Below are 26757 nucleotides of genomic sequence, written 5' to 3'. Positions count from 1 at the left end.
AATTCAGCTAAGGTCACTGGATAACAGACTGATGGGTCACATCTGCCCGGTTTCTCCACTAAGGCTTGTGATTGCAAACACAACTTTGGAGAGTAAAGTGTTCTCAAGTTGTTATTACAAATCAGTACAACTGATTAGCCCACAGAAGACAAGAATCTTACTTCTTAAAGCGAGAGTTCATCTTACGATAACGAATGTAAAGTCATTGTCGTACTGTAACAGACATGCTATCTCATTATAGTCTGCCTTTGGGGACAAATCTCTGAAGATGCTCGAGATTCCAGTGTGAATTCAAAGGCACCAGGGGCCATTACCACATTCTCAAGTGAGTTCTGAGCATGCACCTCACACAACTACAGCTAATCTTTAAAGGTTCTATCGATTCTCCAGGTGGCCAAAAAGCACATGAAAAGATACTCAACATCAGTAATTGTCAGAGAAACACAAATCAAAACTAGAATGAGGTATCACCTCACACCAGTCAAAACGGCCATCTTCAGAAAATCTACAAACAGTACATGCTGGAGACAGAGTGGAGAAAAAGGCACTCTCCTTTGCTGTTGGTGGGAATGTAAGCTGGTGAAACTACTATGGAGGTTCCTTAAAAAACTAAAAATGCAACTACTATATGATCCAGCAACCCCACTGCTGAGCACACATGCAGAGAAAACCATAATTCAAAAAGATGTGTGCACCCCAATGCTCAATGCCATGCTATTTACGATGGCTGAGACATGGAAGCGACCAAACGTCCATCAGCAGAGGACTGGGTAAAGACTCTTTGGTACACATACACAATGTAATATTACTTGGCCCTAAAAAAGCATGAAATAATGCCATTTGCAGCAAAATGGATGGACCCAGAAATTATCATACTAAGTGAAGTAAGTCAGAGAAAGACAAGTATCATATGAGATCACTAACATGTGGAATCTAATAGAAACGATGCAATAGAACTTACAAAACAGAAACAGACTCAAGGATTTCAAAACCGGAAGTGTTTACCAAGGGGAAAACATGATGGGGGAGGGATAAATTATGGGATGGGACTGATGTATACACACTGCTATGCCTGAAACAGACATGTAATGAGGACCTACTGTACAGCACAAGGAAATTTGCTCAGTACTGTATGGTAACTTATATGGGAAAATAATCTGAAAAGGAATGGATATATACATATATGTGTATAACAGAGTTACTTTGCGGTACAACTGAAAGCAACACACGTTGTAAATCAATTATATTCCCATAAAATTTTTAAATTAAATAATACTTTTTTTCTTAAGTTTTTTTTATTTCCCCAATGCAATTTTTTTTCTACTGGTGACCCAGTTTCACATACATGTGAGAGGAAAAAAAAGAGGGAGAGGACAAGATGGCGGAGGAGTAGGAAGACACACTCGCCCTCTCCCACAAACACAACAAAAAAAGCACATCTACAGAATAAATGACTCGCACAGAACAGCAACCAATCACTGGCAGAGGAACCTAAACTCCAATAACGGCAAGAAATTCGTGACATTATTGAGCAGAACAGGAGAAAAGAGGAGAGTGAGAGAAGGCGAATCCGAGCGAGACGGGGGCTCCCGAAAGGGAACTGCGGAGGAGAAAGGGATCCCGCACCCTGGAAAGTCACCTACCGGGAGAAAGATCAAACGAACAGGAGGAATCTCCAGATGCAGCGAAGAGTGTAGCAGTAAGTTGGAGTACGGAAAAGCCGATCAAGAACCCAACGGACCATCTGAACTATGGGCACAGTCACCAAAAATTGAGATGCCTGGGTGGGGGCTGGGCACGAGTCCTCGCCTCCGAAGGTTAGTCCCCGAGAAAGGGCCGGGGGACGCCTGGGTGGGGGCTGAACACCGAGACCTCGCCTCCGAAGGTTAATCCCTGAGAAAGGGCTGGGGGACGCCTGGGGGGGGGCTGGGCACCGAGACCTCGCCGCCCGCCAAAGGTTAGTCCCCGAGAGGGGGCCGGGGGATGCCTGGGAGGGGGGGACTGGGCACCGAGACCTCGCCTCTGAAGGTTAGTCCCCGAGAGGGGGCCGGGGGACGCCTGGGTGGGGGCTGGGCACCGAGACCTCGCCTCCGAAGGTTAATCCCTGAGAAAGGGCCAGGGGACGCCTGGGGGGGGGGGGGCTGGGCATCGAGACCTCGCCGCCGAAGGTTGGTCCCTGAGAAAGGGCCAGGGGACGCCTGGGGTGGGGGACTGGGCATCGAGACCTAGCCGCAGAAGGTTAGTCCCCGAGAGGGGGCCGGGGGACACCTGGGAGGGGGGCTGGGCACCGAGACCTCGCCACAGAAGGTTAGTCCCCGAGAAAGGGCCGGGAGTACCACCTGGGTGGGGGCTGGGCACCGAGACCTCGGCTCCAGAGATTAGTCCCCGGGCTAGGGGGGCGGGGCAGAGTGGAAACTGCTTGGGAGGTCTAGAAACCATTTGACTGGGCAGAGACTGCCTGGGAGACTAGAAAACAAAGCTGTCGCAGAGCAAGGGAGCAATACTCCAGGGGCGGGGAAGTGGAAAGCCACATCAGAGGGAACCTGGGAGAAGAGCCTGGTCTGCGCCCGTGCTGGGGAGGGGAGAGAAGAAGGGGTGGGTCCCCATAGAATACCCCCCACGCCACAGCAATCTTACAGGCCCGCTAGCTAGCTGAAAACTGTGCTTCCCAGTGCATCCCCTCCCCCCACCCCCGCCACGCCCTACGCTCTCACGGACCTGGGGCTGCCTGCCATCCAGGAGGGCTGGCCTCAACAATTGCCTGAAGCCTACCACCGCAGGGGCTGTGCCTGCACAGGCCTGCTTGCCCTTTGGAGGGGCTACACTTCCGCAGAGCAGCACCAAACAGCACCAGCCCCCGAGAAAAGGCCTGCAGCCTAGAAAAGCTAGAACAAGCTTAGCCAGGCTGTGAAGAGATCGGCCTAATTCTCCGACGGTTTTTCGGAGTCGGGTTGCCCCGGGGAGGAGCCTCTTCGGTTTCCAACCGCCCTGTTACCCGCCCAAGCCCCCAGGGGATGCTCTAGTGGACCAGCTGCATAGGACTGCCAGCTCCAGGCAGGACCCCCTGCAGCTCAGAAAAGCTGCAACAAGCTCGGCCAGACTGTGAAAAGATCTGCCTACATTCTCAGGCTGTCCTTCTGAGTTGGGCTGCCCTAGGGAAGAGCCTCTTAGGTTCTCAGTGCCCCAGATAGCGGCTCCAGCCCCCAGGGGGTGATGCACCCCTAAAGAGCAGCTGCCCAACACCGCCAACCCCCTGCAAGAACCCCACAGCCTAAAAACACCAGAGCAAGCTCTGCATGACCAAGTGAAATCTGCTACCATCGTGGTGTGGACCTCTCAGTCCTGTCTGCCCTCAGGAAGTCCTCCTTTGCTTCAAAGAAACACTGTTAGCCCCATCAACACTCCAGAAAATCCACACTGCCTCAAAAAAGATTGACCAACTACACCAGCCCTCAGGAAATATTCCACGGCAGTGACAAGGCAAACACTGCCCGATCACGGAGAGTACAACTCCCTCAGGAGAAAGAAAACAACAAGCAAGATGAAGAAGCTGAGAAACCACCCCCAGTCAAACCAACAGGAGAACTCACCTAAAACAGTCAACAATGAAACAGATCTCTGCAGTCAGACAGACCTGGAGTTCAAAAGAGAAATAGTGAAAATACTGAAGGAATTAAGAGAAGATATGAACAGTAATGCAGATACCCTCAGAAAGGAACTAGAAAATATAAGGAGGAGCCAAGAAAAACTAGAACATTCATTTGCAGAGATGCAAACTGAACTAGGGGCAGTAAAAACCCGAATGAATAATGCAGAAGAACGAATCAGTGATATGGAAGATAGAATAATGGAAATCACTCAATCTGGTCAACAGACAGAAAACCGAATCAAAAAACTGGAAAGCAATATAAGAGACCTATGGGATAATATAAAGCGGGCCAATCTAGCATAATAAGAATTCCAGAAGGAGTAGAAAAAGATAAGGGAATGGAAAATATATTTGAAGAAATTATTGCTGGAAACTTCCCAAATCTAAAGGATACCGGATTCAAGATACAAGAAGCACAGAGGGCCCCAAACAAACTGAACCCAAACAGACCCACACCAAGACACATCATAATAAAAATGGCAAAAGTTAGTGATAAAGAGAGGATCCTAAAGGCAGCAAGAGAAAAACAGAATGTTACCTACAAGGGAACCCCCATAAGAGCTGATTTCTCTACAGAAACACTACAGGCCAGGAGGGAATGGCAAGAGATATTTAAAGTGCTAAAAGGAAAAAATATGCAACCTAGAATACTCTATCCAGCAAGAATATCATTTAAAATAGAAGGGGAAATAAAAATTTTTCCCAACAAACAAAAACTGAAAGAATACAGCAACACAAAACCCAGGTTAAAGGAAATATTGAAAGGGCTTCTCTAAACCAAAAAGAAAGGAAGGAAAGGGAAGAAAAAAGAAAAGAAAAGAAAAAGAAGAGAAAGAACTAGGACTGAGGAAACCGCAATCAGAGAGCAGTCACTCAAATAAGCCAGCATACAAATTTAATCATGAACATGCTTCAAACAAAATAAAATTAAAAAGAAAAAAATAAAAAAGAGTCATCAAAACCATAAAATGTGGGTAAGGGATGTCAGGAGGTAAATAACCCTTTTTGTTTATATGTATGTCTCTCTTCTTAATTTTAATATAGTAATGAAGTGTTTGAACTTACAGGACCATCAGGCTAAAACACACATTTATGGGAAGGGGTTAGCATACTTAAAAAACAGGGCAACCACAAGCCAAAACCAAATATTGCATTTGCAAAAAATGAAAAAAAAAATACACTCAAGCGATAATAACAGGAGACCATCCAACCAAAAAAAAAAAAAAAAAAAAGAAAGGAAGAATGGAGAACCATAGAATCAACTGGAACACGAGGTTCAAATGGCAATAAATAATCATCTATCAATTATCACCTTAAATGTCAATGGACTGAATGCCCCAATCAAAAGACACAGAGTGGCTGAGTGGATAAAAAGGCAAAAACCTTCAATATGTTGCCTACAAGAAACTCACCTTAGGACAAAAGATACATATAGATTGAAAGTGAAAGGGTGGGGAAAAATATTTCACGCCAATAGACATGACAGAAAAGCAGGAGTCGCAATGCTCATATCAGACAAAATAGACTTTAAAACAAAAGACATAAAGAAAGACAAAGAAGGACACTATTTAATGATTAAGGGATCCATCCAAGGAGAGGATGTTACTATCGTCAACATATATGCCCCAAATACAGGAGCACCCAGATACATACAACAAATATTAACAGACATAAAGGGGGATATTGATGAGAATACAATCATAGTAGGAGACCTAAATACCCCCCTCACATCAATGGACAGATCCTCTAGACAGAAAACCAATAAAGCAACAGAGATCCTAAAGGAAACAATAGAAAAGTTAGACTTAATTGATATCTTCAGGACACTACATCCAAAAAAAGCAGAATACACATTCTTCTCAAATACTCATGGAACATTCTCAAGAATCGACCACATATTGGGACACAAAGCGAATCTCAATAAATTTAGGAGCATAGAAATTATCTCAAGTATCTTCTCTGACCACAATGCCATGAAATTAGAAATCAACCATGGGAAAAGCAAAGAGAAAAAACCTACTCCATGGAGACTAAACAACATGCTACTAAAAAACAAATGGGTCAGTGAGGAAATCAAGAAGGAAATTAAAAACTACCTTGAAACAAATGATAATGAAGACACAACCTCACAAAATCTATGGGATGCTGTGAAAGCAGTGCTCAGAGGGAAATTTATAGCAATCCAGGCCTTTCTCAAAAAAGAAGAAAGATCCCAAATTGACAACTTAACCCTCCACCTAAACGAATTAGAAAAAGAAGAACAAAAAAGTCCTAAAGTCAGCAGAAGGAAGGAAATTATAAAGATCAAAGAAGAAATCAATAAAATAGAGACTCAAAAAACAATAGAGAAAATTAATAAAACCAAGAGCTGGTTCTTTGAAAAGGTGAACAAAATTGACAAACCCCTGGCCAGACTCACTCAAAAGAGGAGAGAAAGAACCCAAATCACCAAAACTATAAATGAAAAAGGAGAAATCACAACGGATACAGCAGAAATACAAAAAACCATAAGAGAATACTATGAACAACTGTATTGCAACAAGTTTGACAATCTGGAAGAAATGGACAATTTTCTAGAATCTTACAGCCTGCCAAAACTGAATCAAGCAGAAACAGACCAACTGAACAGACCGATCACTAGAAATAAAATTGAAGAGGTTATAAAATCACTCCCTACAAATAAAAGTCCAGGACCAGATGGCTTCACAGGTGAATTTTATCAAACATATAAAGAGGAATTGGTGCCCATCCTCCTTAAACTCTTTCAAAAGGTTGAAGAAGAAGGAATACTCCCAAAGACATTCTATGAGGCCACCATCACCCTCATTCCAAAACCAGACAGAGATACCACCAAAAAAGAAAACTATCGGCCAATATCATTGATGAATATAGATGCAAAAATTCTCAACAAAATCTTAGCCAACCGAATCCAACAACATATCAAAAAAATTATACACCATGACCAGGTTGGGTTCATCCCAGGTTCACAAGGATGGTTCAACATACGCAAATCAATCAGCATCATACACCACATTAACAAAAAAAAGGTCAAAAAATCATATGATCATCTCAATAGACACAGAAAAAGCATTTGACAAAATTCAACATCCATTCATGATCAAGACCCTCGCCAAAGTAGGTATAGAGGGAACATTCCTGAATATAATCAAAGCCATTTAGGATAAACCCACAGCAAATATAATACTCAATGGGGAAAAACGGAAAGCCTTCTCACTCAAATCTGGAACAAGACAGGGATGCCCACTCTCACCACTGCTCTTCAACATCGTTTTGGAAGTCCTAGCCACAGCAATTAGACAAACAAAAGAAATAAAAGGCATCCATATAGGAAGAGAAGAGATCAAACTGTCACTGTATGCAGATGATATGATACTATACCTAGAAAACCCTAAGGACTCAACCCCAAAACTCCTTGAACTGATTAATAAATTCAGCAAAGTGGCAGGATATAAGATTAACATTCAGAAGTCAGTTGCATTTCTGTATACCAGCAATGAAATATTAGAAAAGGAATACAAAAATACGATACCTTTTAAAATTGCACCTCACAAAATCAAATACCTCGGAATACACCTGACCAAAGAGGTAAAGGACCTATATGCCAAGAACTATAAAACCTTAATCACAGAAATCAAAGAAGATGTAAAGAAATGGAAAGATATTCCATGTTCCTGGATTGGAAAAATCAATATTGTGAAAATGGCCATCCTACCCAAAGCAATCTACAGATTCAATGCAATCCCTATCAAATTACCCATGACATTTTTCACAGAACTAGAACAAACAATCCAAACATTTATATGGAACCACAAAAGACCCAGAATTGCCAAAGCAATCCTGAGAAACAAAAACCAAGCAGGAGGCATAACTCTCCCAGACTTCAAGAAATACTACAAAGCCACAGTCATCAAAACAGTGTGGTACTGGTATCAAAACAGACAGACAGACCAATGGAACAGAATAGAGAATCCGGAAATAAACCCTGACACCTATGGTCAATTAATCTTTTTGACAAGGGAGGCAAGAACATCAAATGGGAAAAGGAAAGTCTATTCAGCAAGCATTGCTGGGAAACCTGGACAGCTGCATGCAAAGCAATGAAACTAGAACACACCCTCACACCATGCACAAAAATAAACTCAAAATGGCTGAAAGACTTAAATATACAACAGGACACCCTCAAACTCCTAGAAGAAAACATAGGCAAAACACTCTCTGACATCAACCTCATGAATATTTTCTCAGGTCAGTCTCCCAAAGCAATAGAAATTAGAGCAAAAATAAACCCATGGGACCTCATCAAACTGAAAAGCTTTGGCACAGCAAAGGAAACCCAAAAGAAAACAAAAAGACAACTTACAGAATGGGAGAAAACAGTTTCAAATGATGCAACTGACAAGGGCTTAATCTCTAGAATACATAAGCAACTTATACAACTCAACAGCAAAAAAACCAATCAATCAATGGAAAAATGGGGAAAAGACCTGAATAGACATTTCTCCAAAGAAGATATACAGATGGCCAACAAACACATGAAAAAATGCTCAACATCGCTGATTATAAGAGAAATACAAATCAAAACTACCATGAGATACCACCTCACACCAGTCAGAATGGCCATCATTAATAAATCCACAAATAACAAGTGCTGGAGGGGCTGTGGAGAAAAGGGAACCCTCCTGCACTACTGGTGGGAATGTAAACTGGTACAGCCACTATGGAGAACAGTTTGGAGATACCTTAGAAATCTATACATAGAACTTCCATATGACCCAGCAATCCCACTCTTGGGCATCTACCCGGACAAAACTCTCCTTAAAAGAGACACATGCACCCGCATGTTCATTGCAGCCCTATTCACAATAGCCAGGACATGGAAACAATCCAAATGTCCATCGACAGATGATTGGATTCGGAAGATGTGGTATATATACACAATGGAATACTACTCAGCCATAAAAAATGATGACATAATGCCATTTGCAGCAACATGGAAGGAACTAGAGAATCTCATCCTGAGTGAAATGAGCCAGAAAGACAAAGACAAATACCATATGATATCACTTATAACTGGAATCTAATATCCAGCACAAATGAACATCTCCTCAGAAGAGAAAATCATGGACTTGGAGAAGAGACTTGTGGTTGCCTGATGGGAGGGGGAGGGAGTGGGAGGGATCGGGAGCTTGGGCTTATCAGACACAACTTAGAATAGATTTACAAGGAGATCCTGCTGAATAGCATTGAGAACTATGTCTAGATACTCATGTTGCAACAGAAGAAAGGGTGGGGGAAAAATGTAATTGTAATGTATACATCTAAGGATAACCTGACCTCCTTGCTGTACAGTGGGATAATAAAAAAAAAAAAAAAAAGAATGTATACGTGTGTGTAAGTTAAAAAATATATTTTTAAAAAAGATTCTCTTAAGGAGTTCCCATTGTGGCGCAGCAGAAACAAATCCAACTAGTATCCATAAGGATGCGGGTGTGACCCCTGGCGTTGCACACTGGGTCGGGATCCAGCATTGCTGTGAGCTGTGGCATAGGTCACAGATGTGGCTCAAATCCACCACTGAAGTTTTGTCAGTTTTCCAATGTTAGGGTTTATTGTTTGTATCTAGTTGTTGGTGCACTTTCATTTGATAATTATTGGAAGTAAAATATAATAAGTTATCTCATAGCTAAATATTGGTTGTTAGGTTTAATATATCAGGTTAAGGACAAAACGTCAAATATATAAATGCTAGAAGAAAGTGGGATCAAACTAGCAGATTAGGAAGACCCTGAGCTTGCCTCTTGCCATAAACACATCAAAATTGCAAATACATGCAGAGAAAATATCAACACTTCATGTTGTTCCAAGAACAACTGAGAACATGAAGGCTAGAGAAATGGCTCTTCCACAAACAAGGACATAGAGAAAGAACGACACAGAGTCCGGCAGGGAGGAGAAGAGACCAGGTTGGGACCCATACCCCCAGAGGGCGACCCAGATGAAGAGGAGGAATAGGAGAATATCGCATATTCAGGGATCTTCCCTGGGATGAGAGGAGTTCGAGCCTCACATTGGGCAGCCCAACCCATCCCAGCACCAACACCTTTGGTTGGTTTTGAAAAATAGTGGGGCTCACCAGAAGGCTGTAGGAAACTGAGCCTCTCCTCAAGAAATCACATTCACAGATTTTCTTTTTTTATTATTTTCTTTTTTTTTTTTTTTTGTCTTTAGCATTTTTAGGGTCCTACCCATGGCATATGGAGGTTCCCAGGCTAGGGGTCCAATCAGAGCTGTAGCCACTGGTGTACACCACAGCCACAGCAAGGCAGGATCTGAGCCACATCTGCAGCCTACACCACAGCTCGTGGCAATGTCAGATCCATAAGACCCCGATCAAGGTCAGGGATCAAATCTGAGTCCCCACGGATACTAGTCGAGTTTAACAACTGCTGAGCCGTGATGGGAATTCCTTATTTTTATGTTATTTATTTTTTATGGCCACACATAGCATGTGGAAGGTCCTGGGCTAGAGGACTAGTTGGAGCTGCAGCTGTCAGCCCACCCGCAGCCACAGCAACATGGGAGCCAAGCCGCACCTGTGACCTACACCACAGCTTGTGGCAGTGTCAGATCCATAAGACACTGATCAAGGCCAGGGATTGTATCCACCTCCTCACAGACACTATTGCAGGTTCTTAACCCTCTGAGCCACAATGGGAACCTCTTCAGACACTTTCTTGCTCTCAATCCAAGCACAGAGGCGGAAAGTGCCTGGTGCTCTGGCTAACCTGCACGATTCCCTCAGCACACACACACCAATCCCGAAGTCTGCACCAGGCCACAGATGTGGCCTCTCTGCTCACTCCCCAGGTTGTGACTGCCAGCCTGCATCAAGACTAGCTAAAGCTAGGTCCAGGCTGCAGCTCTAGCCCCTTTGGCTCCTGCCACATCCACCAACGCTGCAGCTACCATAATGCCACAGGAGAAGCCGTGGCTCACATGAGGCTCTGACCCTAGCTCCTCTGTCTATAGCCCTAACACCACCAAGGTGGTAGCTCCCAACTCACTACTCTGGAAGAAGTCATAGCCCTGGCTCTTTTCAGATCTAGAGCTCCTACTAAGCCACTGAGCACATACAGACTGCAAAAGTACACTTCCCAAGAAGCACACACTTTCAAAAGATAGGTAAGTATTGTAACTAATTTCATACACAAGCAGTGAAAGTAAAACAACTTGAGAATACAGAGGAACAGTGTTCCCAATGAAAGGATGAGATAAGACCTCAGGAAAAAACCTAATAGAATAGATACAAATAATTTGTCTGATAAAGAGTTCAAATCAATAGCTGTAAGAAAGATCACTGATCTTGACAAAAATAGAGGAACATAGTATGAATTTCAACAAAGAATTAGAAAATATTAAAAGAACTGAGGAGAGCTGAAGACTACGATAACTGAAATTAAAAATACAATAGAAGGAATTAATTTTAGATTAGATGATGCAGAAGAACATGTTAACCACCTGGAAGACAGAATAGTGGAAATCAATAAAATCAGAATAACAACAAAAACGAAATTTTAATGCACGTAATCTAGGGGGATCCGTGCGACACCATTAGGTGTACGAACATTGTACGTGTCCAAGACGGAGAGCGAGGAAATGGGCCAGAGAAACAAGTTTGATGAAATAATAGCTAAATTTGTCTCTAACCTGAAAGGGAAAAAGATATTCAGGTCCAAGAAGCACAGAAAATGCCAAACAGGATGAACCCAACGAGATCCACACCAAGACATATCGCAATTACAATGGCAAAAGTTAAAGATAAAAAGAAATATCTGAACATAGTGAGAAAAAAACAGTCACATACAAGGGAGCCCCAGAGAGGCTATTGGCTGATTTTTTAGCAGAAACATTGTAGGCCAGAGAGAGTGGCATGATATTTTTTAAGTACTGAAAGAAAAAAACATACATCCAAGCATATTCTAGCCAGCAAGTTTATCATTCAGAATTTAAGAATAGATAAGGAGTTTCGGTTGTGGCACAGAAGAAATGAATCCAAATAGGAACCATGAGGTTGCAGGTTCGACCCCTGGCCTCACTCAGTGGGTTAAGGATCCAGCATTGCCTTGAGCTATGATGTAGGTCATAGATGTGGCTTGGATCTAACATTGCTGTGGCTGCGGCATAGGCCTGAAGCTGTGGCTCCAATTCGACCCTGAGTCTGTGAATCTCCATATGCCACAAGTACAACCCTAAAAAGAAAAAAAATATATGAAATATGTTAATAATTATTAAACCAACTTTATGAGAAGGGTTAAAGGGACTGCTTTAAGCAAAAAAGAAAAGTCTGTAAGAATAAATAAAATACATGAAGGAAAAGAATCTCATCAATTGAGGGAGGTAAGTAAAGACAATGGATGGGCTACTTGAAAACAGCTAGTACAAGAGTTAAAACACAAAAACCATGTAATCACAATGAACACTTTAGAGATTCATACAATGATGTAAAATATGACATCAAAAACATAAAATATGCGGCTGGGAGTAAAAAATGTGGAGCTTTTAGCATGTGCTTTAATATAAACAACTATCAGTTTTTAAAAAATGGATATAGTTGCAATAAGTAACCAAAAATCAAAAACCTAAAATACACACACAAAAAAATAGAAAGGAACTCAAACATAATACTCAAGAAAATTCTCAAACCTTAAGGGAAGAGACTAGAAGAATAAAAGAACAGAGAAGACTATAAAAGCATCCAGACAATAATGAACAAAATGGCAATAAGTACATTCCCATCAATAATCACCTTAAAGGTAAATGGACAAAGTGCTCCCATCAAAAGACACAGAGTAGTGGACACACTTTAAAATAAGACACATCTGTATGATTTCTGCAGGAGACACTTTACAGCTAAAGACACACAGAGATTGAAAGTGAAGGGGTGGATAGAGATGGCCAACAGGCAGATGAAAAAATGCTCAACATCACTAAGTATTAGAGAAATTCAAATCAAAACTAAAATGAGACATCATTTGGAGTTCCCGTTGTGGCTCAGTGGTTAAAGAATCTGACTAGGAACCATGAGGTTGCAGGTTTGATCCCTTGCCTTGCTCAGTGGGTTAAGGATCTGGCATTGCTGTGAGCTGTGGTGTAGGTCACAGACGCGGCTTGGATCCTGCGTTGCTGTGGCTCTGGCGTAGGCCAGTGGCTACAGCTCTGATTAGACCCCTAGCCTGGGAACCTCCATGTGCCCTGGGAGTGGCCCAAGAAATGGCAAAAAGACAATAAATAAATAAATAAAATGAGGCATCACCTCACACCAGTCAGAATGGCCATCAGTAACAAGACAATAAATAATAAATGCTGGAGAGGGTGTGGAGAAAAAGGTACCTCTTCCACTATTGGTGGGGATGTAAATTAGTACAAACACTATGGGAAACAGTATGGAGGTACCTCGGGAAACAAAATATAGAGCTACCATATGATCTGGCAATTCCACTGCTGGGCATATATCCAGACAAGACATTCATTGAAAATGATACTTGCACCCCTATATTCATAGCAGCACTATTCACAATAGCCAAGACATGGAAACAACCTAAATGTCCATCAACAGATGAATGGATTAAGAAGATGTGGTACATATATACAAAGGAATACTACTCAGCCATTTAAAAAAACAAATTAATGGCATTTGCAGCAACATGGATGAGACTAGCAATTCATACTGAGTGAAGTAAGTCAGAAAGAGAAAGACAAATACCATACGATATCACTTGTATCTGGAATCTAACATGTGGCACAAATAAAACTTTCCACAAAGAAACTCATGGACTTGAAGAAGGGACTTGTGGTCACCAAGAGGAGTTGCCAAGTTGTGGTTGCCAAGGGGAGGGGGAAGGAGTTGGATAGACTGGGGACCTAGGGTTAATAGAAGCAAACTATTGCCTTTGGAAGGAATAAGCAACGAGATTCTGCTGTATAGCATTGGGAACTATATCTGGTCACTTATGATGGAGCATAATGGAAGATAGTGTGAGAAAAAGCATGTATATATGTATGTGTACTGTATACTGTAGAAAATTGACAGAACACTGTAAACCAGCTATAATGGAATAATAAAAACCACTTAAAAAATAAAATAATGCCATTTGCAACAATATGGATGGAACTAGAGACTCTCATACTAAGTGAAGTAAGCCAGAAAGGAAAAGACAAATACCATATGCTATCACATACTTGTGGAATCTAAAATATGAAACAGATGATCCTACCTAAAAATTATAAACAAAAAACCGTAAACAGAGCTTGGCCGAGAAGAGCAGACTTGGGGTTCCCAGGGGCAAAGGGGAGGGAGTGGGAGGGATGGGCACTTGGTGGGATGCAAACTGTTATAGCTGGAAGGTGTGTGCACTGGGATTCCACTGCACAGCACAGGGCAATGTGTGCGATTGGGTCACCTTCTTGTACAACAGAACTTGACGAAACATTGTAAATCAGCAAGAGTTTAGTAATAACTTTAACAATAATAATTTAAAATTTTAAAAATAAAAAAGAAAGTGAAGGGGTGGAAAAAGATAGTCTATACAAATACTAGAAGAGGGAAAGCTGGGTGAGCAATATTAATACCAAACAAAATATATTTTAAAATTAAATCTATAGCAAAAGATAAAGGCATTATATAATCATAAAGGAATCAATCAAGGAAAAATGTACAACATTTGTAAACATGTATGCACCTAATATAGGAACATCTAAACATACAAAATAAATATTAAAAGATATAAACAAAGAAATTGATAGTAGTACAACAACAGTAGAGGACTTTAATACCCACTTATATCAATTGGGGTATTAAAGCCACACAGAAAATCAATCAGAAGACAGTGCCCTTAAATGAAAAGTTGAATCACTTGGACTTAATAGAGCTCTGCAGTACCTTCCATCTAAAAATAGCTTCTTTTCAAGTGCACGTGGAACTTTTTCCAGGATAGATCACATGCTAGGCTACAAAACAAAGCTCTATCGTTTAGAAGATTGAAACCATATCAGCTTTTTTTTCCAACCACAACACTAGGAGATTAGAAATCAACTATAAGAACAAAACTTCATGTTGCTGAGAGCTAAAAAAACACATATTACTTAAAAGACAATGGAAGAAATCAAAGAGGACATCAAAATACACCTTGAGATGACTGAAAATAGAAACACAACTTTTCAAAATCTGTGGAACTCAGAAAAAGTAGTTCTAAGTGTTAAGCTTATAGCAACATAGGAATAACTCAAGAAATAAGAAAAATCTCAAATAAAATAGCTTTCTGCCTAAAAACATTAGAAAAAGCAAAGAAGCAAGGCTCAACGTAAGCAGAAGTAAGGAAACAATAAATATCAGTTGGAAATAAAATAGAGACCAAAAAATAGAAAAGATCAACGAAACTAAGTGTTGGGGAGGTTGTTTATTTTGTTTTGTTTTGTTTCGTGTTTGGGCATGCCCACAGCCTGCAGAAGGTCCTGGGCCAGGGACTGAACCCAAGCCACAGCAGTGACAATGTCAAATCCTTAACCACTAGGCAACCAGCTAACTCTCAAGAGTTGGTTTTCTCAAAATATGAACTGAGTTAATAAACTTTTAGTCAGATTCATCAAGAAAAAAAAAGAGGGCCCAAATAACTAAAATAGGAAATGAAAAAGAAGATACAACCATTGTTAGAGAAATACAATCATAATACTGAAAAAAATATACACCCAAATTGGACAACCTACCAGAAATGGATAAACTCATACAAACATACAACCTTTCAAGAGTGAATCAGGAAGAAAGAGAAAATCTGAAAAGAATGATTGCTAGTAATGAAAAACATCCCAAACATCAAAAGTCCAGGACCAGACAGCTTAACAGAGGAATTCTACCAAACACTGAATGGAGAGTTAATCAGAATCTTCCTCAAAATATTACAAAAATTTGAAAAGAAAGGAACACTTCTAAACTCATTCTACAAAGCCAACACTGCCCTGACCTAACACCAAAACCAGATAATGATGATACCAAAAAAAAAAGAGGTAATACCAAGCCAATATCTCCGAAGATAGATTTTTTTTGGTGCAGAACTTCACATAAAAATATTAGCAAGCCCAATTCCACAAGTGAAAAGGATCATATATCATGATCAAGTGGGATTTATCCAGAGATGCAAGATTACCTCATTAGCCACAGATCAATCAACATAATATACCACATTAACAAAATGAAGGAAAAAAGCCACATAATCATCTCAATAGGTGCAGAAAAAACAGATAAGATTCAACACACATTCATGATAAGAGGGGGGAAAAAGTCCCGATGAAGTTTGTAGAGAGGGAACATATCTAAACACAATAAAGGCTCATTTATGACAAACTCACAGCTAACATCACACTCCAAAGTGAAAAGCTGAAAGCTTTCCTTTAAGATCAGGGACAAGACAAAGATGCCCACTGCTGCCACTTCTATTTAACATAGCATGAGAAGTCCTAGCCACACCAGACTGATAAGGAAAAAGGGGGGCATATAAAGCTGAAGGGGAAGAAGTAAAATACTCACTGTTTTCAGATGACATGATGTTCTATACAGAAATCCTGAAGAATCCACCAAAAAAAAAAACCACTAGAACTAATAAATAAATTCTGTAAACTTGAAATACAATTTGAATTGTGAATACAATTGCATTCACAGCTGCATCGAAGAGAATAAAATACCTAGGAATAAATTTAACCAAGAAGGTGAAAGATCTGTAGAATGAAAACTAAAAGAACCTGCTGAAGGAAGCTGAAGAGAACATGAATAAATTGAAAGACATCTCGTGTTCATGGATTGCAAGACATTTGGGAAAATCTCTTCAGTTCCTCTGCCCATTTTCTAGGGGATTATTTAGGAAGGGTTTTTCTGTTTGTTTGGTATTTGTATGAGTTTTTTATGTATTTTGGATGTCAACCCTTTATCAGATATGTGGTTTGGCAAATATATTTCTCCATTCTGTAGGTTGCCTTTTCACTTGCTGATGGTTTCTCTTTTTTGCTGTGCACAGCCTTTTAGTTTAATGTCCTCCCATCTGTTGATTTTTGCTTTTCTTGCTTGCGCTTTTCGTGCCATATCCAAAAAATTCATTGCCAAGACCAATGTCAAGGAGCTTATTCCTCCTTTATTGTAGGAGTTTGTACAGTTTCAGGTCTTATGTTTATGTCTTTAATCCACTTCAATTTAATTTTTGAGTGGTGTAAATTAGGGGTCAAATTTCATTTTCCCCACTTATGAGTAACCAGTTTACCTAATACCATTTGTTGGAGAGCTAACCCTTTTCCATTGCATATTTCTCACCTCCTTTTCAAATACTCATTGACCATATATATGACGATTTATTTCTGGGCTCTTATTCTATTCCATTTTTCTATATGTCTATTTTTGTGCCAGCACCATATGTTTCTATTACTATAGCTTTACTGTATGGTTTGAAATCAGGAAGTATGATGCCTTCAACTTTGTTATTCTTTCTCAGGATTGCTATAGACAATGAGATACTTTTCTTTATTTCATTTTCAGATATTTTGTCGTGAGTGTACAGAAATCAACTGACTTCTCTATGTTGATTCTACGTCCTGCAGCTTTACTGAATCCATTGGTTAGTTCTAAGAGTGTTTTTGTTAAATCTTTTAGAATTTTCTGTACATAAGATCCTATTATCTGCAAATGACAATTTTATTTTTTACTTTTTGATTTAGATGAGTTTTCTTCCTTTGTATTGCCTAACTGCTCTAGTTAGGACATCCAGCACTATGTTAAATATGAGTGGTAGCGGGGGACACACTTGCTTTGTTCCTGATTTTGGAGGGAAAGTTTTCAATCTTTCACCACTGAATAATATTTTAGTTGTGTGTTTGTCAAATACAGTCTTGATTATGTGGAGGTGTGTTCTTTCTCTACCCAACTTACTCAGTGCTTATTTGTCACCATGAAAGGATATTGCATTTTGTCAAATGCTTTTTCTGCATCTATTAAGATGATCATACTGATAATTACTTTCATCCTATTAATGTGGTGTATCACATTTGCTAATTTGCATATGCTGAAATGTCCTTGCATCCCAGGGATAAATCCCACTTGGTCAGTATGTATTTTTTTTCTTTTTAGGGCCATACACGTGGCATATGGAGGTTCCCAGGTTAGGGGTCCAATCAGAGCTACAGACGCTGGCCTGCAACACAGCCACAGGATCTGACCCACATCTGCGATCTACATGACAGCTAATGGCAACTCTGGATCCTTAACCCACTGAGCGAAGCCAGAGATTGAACCTGCAACCTTATAGTCCATAGTTGGGTTCATTTCTGCTGCTCCACAATGGGAACTCCAGGTTGCATTATTTTTAATGCATTGTGGAATTCAGTTTGCTAAATTTTTTGAGAATTTTGCATCTGTATTCATCAGAGATATAAGTGCAAGTTTTCTTTTCTTACAGTGTCCTTATGCGGCTTTGGTATTTGGGTAAAAGTGACTTCATAAAATGAGTTTGAAAGTGATCCCTCATCTTCACTTTTTTAGAAAGAGTTTGTAAATATTGGCATTAAATCATTTTTAAATATCTGGTAAAATTCACCAGTGAAAACATCTCGTCATGGGCTTTTCTTTGTTTTGAGGTATTTTTTATTATGGATTCAATCTCCTTACATTTTGTTTGGTCTGTTCAAATGTAATATGTCTTCCTTATTCAGTAGTAGTGGGTTGGACTTTTCTAGGAATTTATCCATTTCTTCGAGTTTATCCAATTTGTTGGCATGTAATTTTGTCTAAGTCTAATGATTCTAGGTATTTCTGTGATATCAGTTGTAATGCTTCCCCCTTATGCTTTTATTTGAGTCTTCTCTCTCTTTTCTTAGTTGATCTAGCCAAAGGTTTATCAATTTTATCTTCTTGTAAAATCAGTTCCTAGTTTTGTTAATGTTTTCTATTTCTTTTTTGTTCCCCATTTCATTTATTTCCACTCTGATCTCTATTATTTCCTTTATTCTACTAACTTTTGGCTTAGTTTTCTCTCTCTCTCTCTTTTTTTTTTTTTTTTTTTTTTTTTTTTGCTATTTCCTTGAGGCTTACATTAGGTTTTTTATTTGTGAACATTCCATTTTGGTTTTTTTATTACTCAATGAATTTTATTACACTTCTAGTTGTACAACAATCATCACAACCAAATTTTATAGCATTTCCATCCCAAACCCTCAATGCATCCCCCCACCCCTAAACCTGTCTCCTTTGGAAACCATAAGTTTTTCAAAGTCTGTGAGTCAGTATCTGTTCTGCAAAGAAGTTTGTTGTGTCCTTTCTTTAGATTCCACATGTCAGTGACAGCATATGATGCTGATGTCTCATTGTCTGACTGATTTCACTTAGCATGATAATTTCTAGGTCCACCCATGTTGATGCAAATGCCATTATTTCTTTCCTTTTAATGGCTGAGTAATATTCCATTGTGTATATGTACCACAGCTTCTTGATCCAATCCTCTGTCGATGGACATCTAGGTTGTTTTACACCACTATAGTCAGAAAAGACACTTGGTATGATTAGACTTCCTAAATTTCCCAGGAATTAATTTGTGGCCCTCTAAATTATCTATCCTAAAACATTTTCCATGTGCACTTGAGAAGACTGTTGGATGAAATAGTCTATAAATGTCTGTTGGTCTATATAGGTATATTTGTCTCACCCATGATTCAAGTGCAACATCTGTTCACTCTCTGTCTGAATGACACATCCCTTGCTTAAGCAGTGCGTCAAGGTCTTACATTAGTACTGTATTGTCTCTTTCTCCCTTGGAACAGTTAGTGCTGGCTTAATATACTGAAGTGCTCCAGAGCTGGATACATATGTATTGCTAGGATTGTTACATCTTCTTGCATTGTCATTATATAATGACCTTCTTGGTCTCTTGTTACCATTTTTGGCTTAAATTCTATTTTATCTTATATAAGCACAGCTCCTCCTGCTTCCTTTTGTTTTGCTCTTGCATAGAATAAATTTTTTCATACATTCACTTTGAGGCTGTGTGTGTCCTTAAATCATAGTGAGTCTCTTAGATGCAGCATATAGTTGGCTCTTTTTTCTACTCCATCTAGCTACTCTGTTTTTTCTTTCCCTTCTACCCCCTTGGACTTTATTTTTATTTTTCATGAAGTATAGATATTTTACAACGTTGTGTTAGTTTTGGGTACACAGCAATGTGATTCAGTTACATATATTTTTACAGTATTTTCCATTAAAGGTTATTATAAGATATTAAAGATAATTCCTTGTGCTATACAGTAAATCCTGTTTCTCATCTAATTTCTGTTTAGTAGTATATATCTGTTAAACCCACACATCTTATTTACCTCCCCTGCACTCTTTCCCCATTAATAACCATAAATTTTTCTCTATATCTGTGAGCCTATTTCTGTTTTTTATATACATTCACTTGTATTTTTCTAGAGTTCACATATAGTGATACCATGCAAAATTTGTCTTTGACTTACTTCACTCATACTCTCTAGGATTATCCATATGGCTACAAATGGAAATATTCTGTTATTTTTTGTGGCTGAGTAATAATCCACTGTCTGTGTGTGTATCACATCTTCTTAATCCAACTCTCTGCTGATGGGCACTTCGCTTGTTTCCATGCCTTGGCTATTGTTAAGTAGTGCTGCTATGAACACTGGGGTACATGTACCTTCTCAAAGAAGACATACAGGCACATGGAAAAATGATCAACATCACTAAATATTAGAGAAATAAAAATCAAAACGACAACGAAGTATCATCTCACAACAACCAGAATGGCTATCATTAACAGTCCACAAATAATAAATGCCAGACAGCGTGTGGAGAAAAGAGAGCCTTCTTACATTGTCGGTGGCAAATTAAGTTTGTGCAATGACTACGCAAAACAGTATGGAGGCTCATTTAAAAACTAAAAATATAGCTGCCATGGGATCCAGCAATCCCATTCCCAAATATACATGCAGAAAACATTAAAACTCTAATTTGTAAAGATACATGCCACTCTGTGTCTTTAGGACTTGGTAATGCCATTTGTTCATTTCTTACCGGTAGACTTGTAGTTTCTTTTTCCTTTGTTTCTGCTTACTCATAAATTGGTGGCTTTCCATGGTGGTATGCTGTTTTCCCTCTCTTTATCCATTGTGAACCTACTCTAGGTTTCTGATTTTAGGTTACCATGAGACTTACATAAAACATCTTATAGATATATCAACCCCTTTGAAGCTCATAGCAATGCAAATATTTCCACCTTTGTCTCTCCTTTTATATCTTTGATGTTACAATTTACCTCTTTTTATACTGTGTATTCACTAACAAACTGTAGGGCTATATTTATTTTTAAACCTTTATCCTGTAGTTGACTGGCTAATAACTTACCATATCACAGAACCAGAGCTTTTGTATATTACTGTGTACTTACATTCACCAGTATGTTGTATATTTGCATATGTTTTCATGTCACTAGTTAATATCTTTTCATGTTGCCTTGAAGATTTCTTTTTGACATTTCTTGAAAGACAGGTCAAGTGGTTATGAACTCCCTGAGCTTTTCTTTGTTTAGAAATGTATAATCCTTCACTTATTAGGGATAGCTACCATGGATAATGTAGACTTAACTGGCAATTTTTTCAAAACTGAATATATCAGTACACTCTCTGCTGGACTATAGGGTTTCTTCTGAGAAATCTGCTGGGATGAGTGTTTGTTGGTAGGTTGCAATCATTTTCCTCTGGCCGTTTTTAGGACTTCCTTTCATCTTTGCTATTTGAAGTCTCATTATAATATGCCTTGGAAAGGTCTTTTTGCTTTGCGATAAGAGGCTGCTCTCATAGCCTTGTGAGCTTGAAAGTCCACATCTCTTCTCAGGTTTGGGGAGTTCTTAGCTACTTTTATTTTAAATAAACTTTCTGCCCCCTCTCTCTTCTCCTTCTGTAACCTCAGTTATTCTAATATTTGTGCAATTGATGGCATCCCAAAGATCACTTAGTCTTTCCCTGATCTTTTTCATCCTTTTTTCTTTCTTCTCCTCTGAATGGGTTACTTAAAAGTCCTATTATTTAAATCGCTTATTCCATCTCACATTTAGTCCACTCTGCCACGACACCCTCAATAGTATTTTTCATTTCATTTCTCTCGGACTCTTTTTTATAATTTCTATCTCTTTGTCAAATTTCCCTTTTTTTCATGTACTGTCTTTCTGTGTTTTCTTGTAGCTTGTTGAGTTTCCCCAAAATACCTATTTTGAATTCTTCGTCAGATTGCAATCTTTTGTGCCACTGAGTTCAGTCACTGAAGGATTATTGTTCTCATATGCCAATCATATATTTTCTTGAGTCTTCGTGTTCCTTGTAATTTTACACTGATGCCTTCAGATTTGAAGGAAGAAGCAGAACCCCTCACACATTTACTATCTGCCTTTACGTGGGGTGTGTTGTTCATTGGTCTTACTATACCTGGGATTTTCCCTGAACTTGTACGGATGCACTTGCTCCCAGAGGCTCATGGATGGGATTCTTGCTGAAGTACTGAACAGAGTCTGACGAATCACATCCCTCTAGCGAATTTTCACAGTCTCAGCTGCTTCTTTTCTGATCTAATCCCTCCCCCAACAACCTCCAGCCCTGGAGGTCCTGCCTCAGTAAACCTTTTCAGATGGTCTCCTCCAGCAGTGTCTTGAAATGCCAGGGAAGCAAAGCACTCATTCACTGCTGTCCTTTGCCCCTGCAGGAGAGGACACTGCCTGCTGGTTCTGCCCCAGGCTGCACTGCCTTGCAGAAGTAGAGGCACTGGAAAAACTATAGTCTTCACTGCATTCAAACTCATGTTCTCTTCTTATTATCTTGCTCCAACGGCATGCTGGCATCTCTCCTCTGGAAGGCTGAATTCTACAGAGTCCCTGTCATTTATGTGTTTCTGCCCAAATCAGCACTCTCCAGGTTTTCCTCAATCGTGGCCAAGAGGGACTGGGGCAGGGTCTCTGGCTCCTACTGGTGCTGAGGCCCATACTAAGGTCTTTCTGCCTATAACCAGACGCACAGGTGGGCAAGACTCCCCCTGGATCCCTCAGCGTATGGTTCTGGATCCCACAATTCCCACTAAGGCACTTTCGTTCCTGCACAGATGCCTAATTAGTTGGGTTTTTTTTTAATTTGATGATTTTTATTTTTTTTATTATTGCTGGTTTACAGTGTTCTGTCAATTTTCTACTGTACAGCAAGATGGCCCAGTCACACCTAGACACATTCATTCCTTTTTCTCACATTATCATCATTAGTGACCAGATGCAGTTCCCAGCAGAATGTAGGCAGGAAGGAGAGATATCTCACTCTACCATGAAGCTACTCTCACTCTAGACTTAGTGTTATGGACAGTAGAATCATTGCTGATGAATCTGTATTAAGATTAATTTAGGAGTTCCCGTCGTGGTGCAGTGGTTAACGAATCCAACTAGGACCCATGAGGTTGCAGGTTCAGTCCCTGCCCTGCTCAGTGGGTTAACGATCCCGTGTTGCTGTGGCTCTGGTGTAGGCTGGCAGCTACAGCTCCAATTAGATCCCTAGCCTGGAAACCTCCATATGCCGTGGAAGCGGCCCAAGAAATGGCAAAAAAAAAAAAAGATTAATTTAGTGTTCATAATTTTTACTAAAGGAAAAACGAGGTTCCTAAAAATATTCTCTATTTTTTATTTTTTAAAAAATCCACACTGGGAAAAAAAAACAACTGGGAGAAGAAACACAAAGAGGTTTGTAAGAATGCAAATAATTTTAAATTCTTCAAGTGAAGCCATCTGGTTTAAAGAGATCATTTTGAGGGCTAATACAGAAGTTCCAGTGAAATTACATATAAGAAATCTGCAATTTCAGTATCAGAGGCAGTAGGACCAGCAGGGACAGAAATGGTTTAAAACACTTTACAGAGGTATGCATCATGCATTGACAGAATTGAAACAACCTTTAAAAATAAACCTTACAGAGTTCCCATCGTGGCTTTTCAGAAAATAACCCGACTAATATCCATTAGGACGTGGGTACCATCCACAGCCTCACTCAGTGGGTTAAGGATCTGGCGTTGCCATGACCTGTGGTGTAGTTCTCAGATGTGGTTCATATCCTGCATCGCTGTGGCTGTGGCATGGGAAAGCAGATGTGGCTCTGATTGAAACCGTAGCCTGGAAACTTCCATGTGCCCTGAGTACAGCCCTAAAATAAAAGAAAAAAAAAGAAAAAAAGATCTCACTTCTTCGTCTAGAAAGGAGCCAGGTCATGCTAATTAGCACCCAATAGTCTTTCTCCTGGAAACTCCAGAAAGCACTGGGTGGAATAGATTCCTGCAACAGAAGAGCTAAGCTAAACGGAGCTCAGGTGGCCACTGAGGTGGCTAGGTGAGGCTCCACTGCAGAGGTGTTGTGGGAGGAATCCTGTTGCTGCTCAGCCTCAGATCACAAGGCAGCAGAAGCATCACTGACCTCCATCCTTAGAGCATCTGCACATCACGGACACCACATCCTTCAGACGACAAGACCATGCAGGGCAACGCTGCTCTTATTTCCCATGCAAGGCATTTCAGACGCCTTCCGGAGTTCTCTTCAAAGACTACGTCCAAAGAACACAGGATTTATTTGAAAATATTTTACTTGTAGATGCAAGAAATGGCAGGTGAGAATCAAGAAATATTTGCTAAGTGTTCCTACCTTGATGAATACACATTGCTTTTTTTACACTGAAAATTCTCTTGAGAATAACACAGTGAAATCTGTGAGTCTAGAGTACTGTGAATATACATTGAAATTTACTTACTGCATTATCTCTTCATCTGCAGGAGAAGTCTTCACTAGACAGTCTTTTTTATTAAAACTCAGATTACATTAGCACTTTAGAACCAATGCCTTCTAGCCATTAATTTTCTCATTGCCTCTTTAACCTCCTTGTTCCGGAGGCTGTAGATGAGGGGGTTCAGCATGGGGATCACCACCATGTAGAACACAGACACCACCTTGTTCTGGTCAGTGGAGTAGCTGGACTTGGGCATCACGTAAATGAAGGTGATGGTCCCATAGAACAGAGTGACCGCGGTGAGGTGGGAGGTGCAGGTGGAGAAGGCCTTGTGTCTTCCTTCAGTGGAGGGCATCTTCAGGACAGTGATGAGGATGTAGACATAAGAGAGAGCTATGATAAACACAGTGACCACAATGATGGAGCCAGAAGAGGCAGCTGGGACTATTTCAGAAGTAAAATCATGAGAACAAGAAAGCTTCAAAAGCGGTGCATAATCACAGAAAAAGTGATTGACTTTATTGGGTCCACAGAAGGTCAGACCTAGCACACAGCCAGTAAATATCCAGGCATTCAGAGATCCCCCTACATAGGACATCACCACCAACAGAATGCAGACTCTGGAGGACATGTGGGTGGAGTAGAGCAGGGGCGAGCAGATGGCCACATACCGGTCGTAGGCCATGGCAGCCAACAGGAAGCTCTCCGTCGTCCCAAATGTGACGGCAGAACAGAGCTGAGCAACACAACCAGCCACACGGAGAGAGTTGCCTTCCCCAAGGAGGCCCCTGAGCATGACAGGTGAGACTGAAGAGGAGTAGCCAAGGTCTACAAAGGCCAAGTGGCTGAGGAAAAGGTACATCGGGGTACGAAGCTGAGGGCTGCTTCTGATCAGCAGGATTATACTGCCATTGCCCAGTAAGGTGACAACGTAGATTCCCAGAAACACAATAAACAAAGTGGCACCGACTGTACTATCCTCTGTTAACCCCAAAATAATGAACTCTGTCACACTTGTGTAGTTTCCAGTTTCCATCTACTCTGAGAACAGCGCCCACTGAAGGAGAAAGTAAGAGTGGATGTTAGAACAGAGGAAAATACCGTAATCTGAATACTGAGGTTTACAACAGCTGTGTAACAAAATCTAAGCATGCACACTCACAAGTCAATATTTGGGGAAAGTGCTTTCACGCACAATTCCTTATGTAAGTCTTGAAAATACAAATGTTGATTGATAGAAGGCCAGGATGAATCACAAAAAAAAAAAATTGTTAACTTCACACATTCAACTCTGTTGCAATATGTAGCTAGTTTAGGGGTCTGTGAGGAATAGTCTCCCAGGAGCACATCCTAGCGGTGGCCACTAGGTGGAATGAGGGGCCCAGGAACTGTGCCTTCTAAGCCCAAGATGATCAAAGGGAGGAGAAATGCCTGAAGGGGGCAGGACTCATGCAAAAGGACAACTGCTTATAACGATATAGAGGTATCACTTTATTTTTCCTGCACCCACAGCATGTGGAAGTTCCCAGGCCTGGGATCGAACTTGTACCATAGCAGTTAACAGAGTCATAGCTGTGACAATTCCAGATCCTTAATCTGCTGAGCCACAGGTGGAGGACGATAAGGAGGACTGGTTGGCAGAGTCTGCCGATGGAAACTCAGCTACACCTGCTTGTCGGTAGGAGAGAGAGAATGTCTACAAGGAGCGACACGGGAGAAGGAATCCCATCCACCACCAGGCCCAGAGGCACCAAGAGCAAGAGGAAGAGCATCCTCACTTGAGCAGCTTGCAGAGGAGAACGTGGCCTCAGGGGAGCCCAGTAACTACGGAAACGGACGGGGAAGAGGATGCAACGCTCAAAGGAGATGCTGAGGACGTGGGATTTTGTGAATAGCCCTGAGTAACAGAGAGCACAAGAAACAGGCTTCAGGGGTTACAGAGATGGAAGCAGGGCCACTTGATTCAGGAGAAAATAAGGAGGCTTGGAAAATAGCCTTTCTAGTGCCAGGGGACTGGAGTTAACATTCAAAGATGAGGTAATGATATAAATATAAAATATTGAATATATTTTACTATGTTGTGGTTAACAGCTGAATGCACACAAAGAATGAATACTATTCCCCAAATCGCAGGGGGGTGATGGGGAATCCATTCTGCTAACCTGGATTGATGATAATTTGGGGGTGATCCCAGAATGCCATTTAAGATAAAGCCATTCCTCTGAGAGGAATAAAAGCCAATAAAGAGA

The 26757-nt window shown here is 40.5% G+C and overlaps 3 protein-coding genes across 4 annotated transcripts in view; all 3 read right to left on the bottom strand.

Moving 5' to 3' along the window:
- LOC100522627 (olfactory receptor 10T2-like) overlaps positions 1-26757 on the bottom strand; it is a 277947-nt gene that overhangs the window by 202511 nt on the left and 48679 nt on the right. Inside the window, exon 5 of one of the 2 annotated variants that reach the window (XM_084974951.1) lies at positions 24202-24328. The exons of the other annotated variant lie outside the window; for it this stretch is intronic. The gene's annotated coding sequence lies outside the window, so the exon portion shown is untranslated. The remainder of the gene's footprint in view (positions 1-24201; positions 24329-26757) is intronic. 2 annotated transcript variants of the gene reach the window in all.
- The window catches only part of LOC100522815 (olfactory receptor 5P6-like), an 82725-nt gene that overhangs the window by 7296 nt on the left and 48672 nt on the right, over positions 1-26757 (bottom strand). The window lies entirely within an intron of this gene.
- On the bottom strand, positions 24609-25627 carry LOC100521386 (olfactory receptor 5p57-like). The gene has a single exon (XM_013998893.3). It carries the CDS (start codon positions 25542-25544, stop codon positions 24609-24611), a length of 936 nt encoding a protein of 311 aa, XP_013854347.3. The 5' UTR covers positions 25545-25627.

The sequence above is a fragment of the Sus scrofa genome, chromosome 9 (assembly GCF_054392235.1).
Source record: "Sus scrofa isolate SSC_HxYL_T2T_F1_AM1 chromosome 9, Sscrofa_HxYL_maternal_Yorkshire_Landrace_v2.0, whole genome shotgun sequence".
NCBI lineage: Eukaryota > Metazoa > Chordata > Mammalia > Artiodactyla > Suidae > Sus > Sus scrofa.
The sequence above is the reverse complement of the archived record's forward strand: the minus strand, read 5'-3'. Positions and strand labels throughout refer to the sequence as shown.

What these genes read in the sequence shown, in the direction of transcription:
- LOC100521386 (XM_013998893.3), bottom strand. Translation starts at nt 25,544, where the DNA reads ATGGAAACTGGAAACTACACAAGTGTGACAGAGTTCATTATTTTGGGG.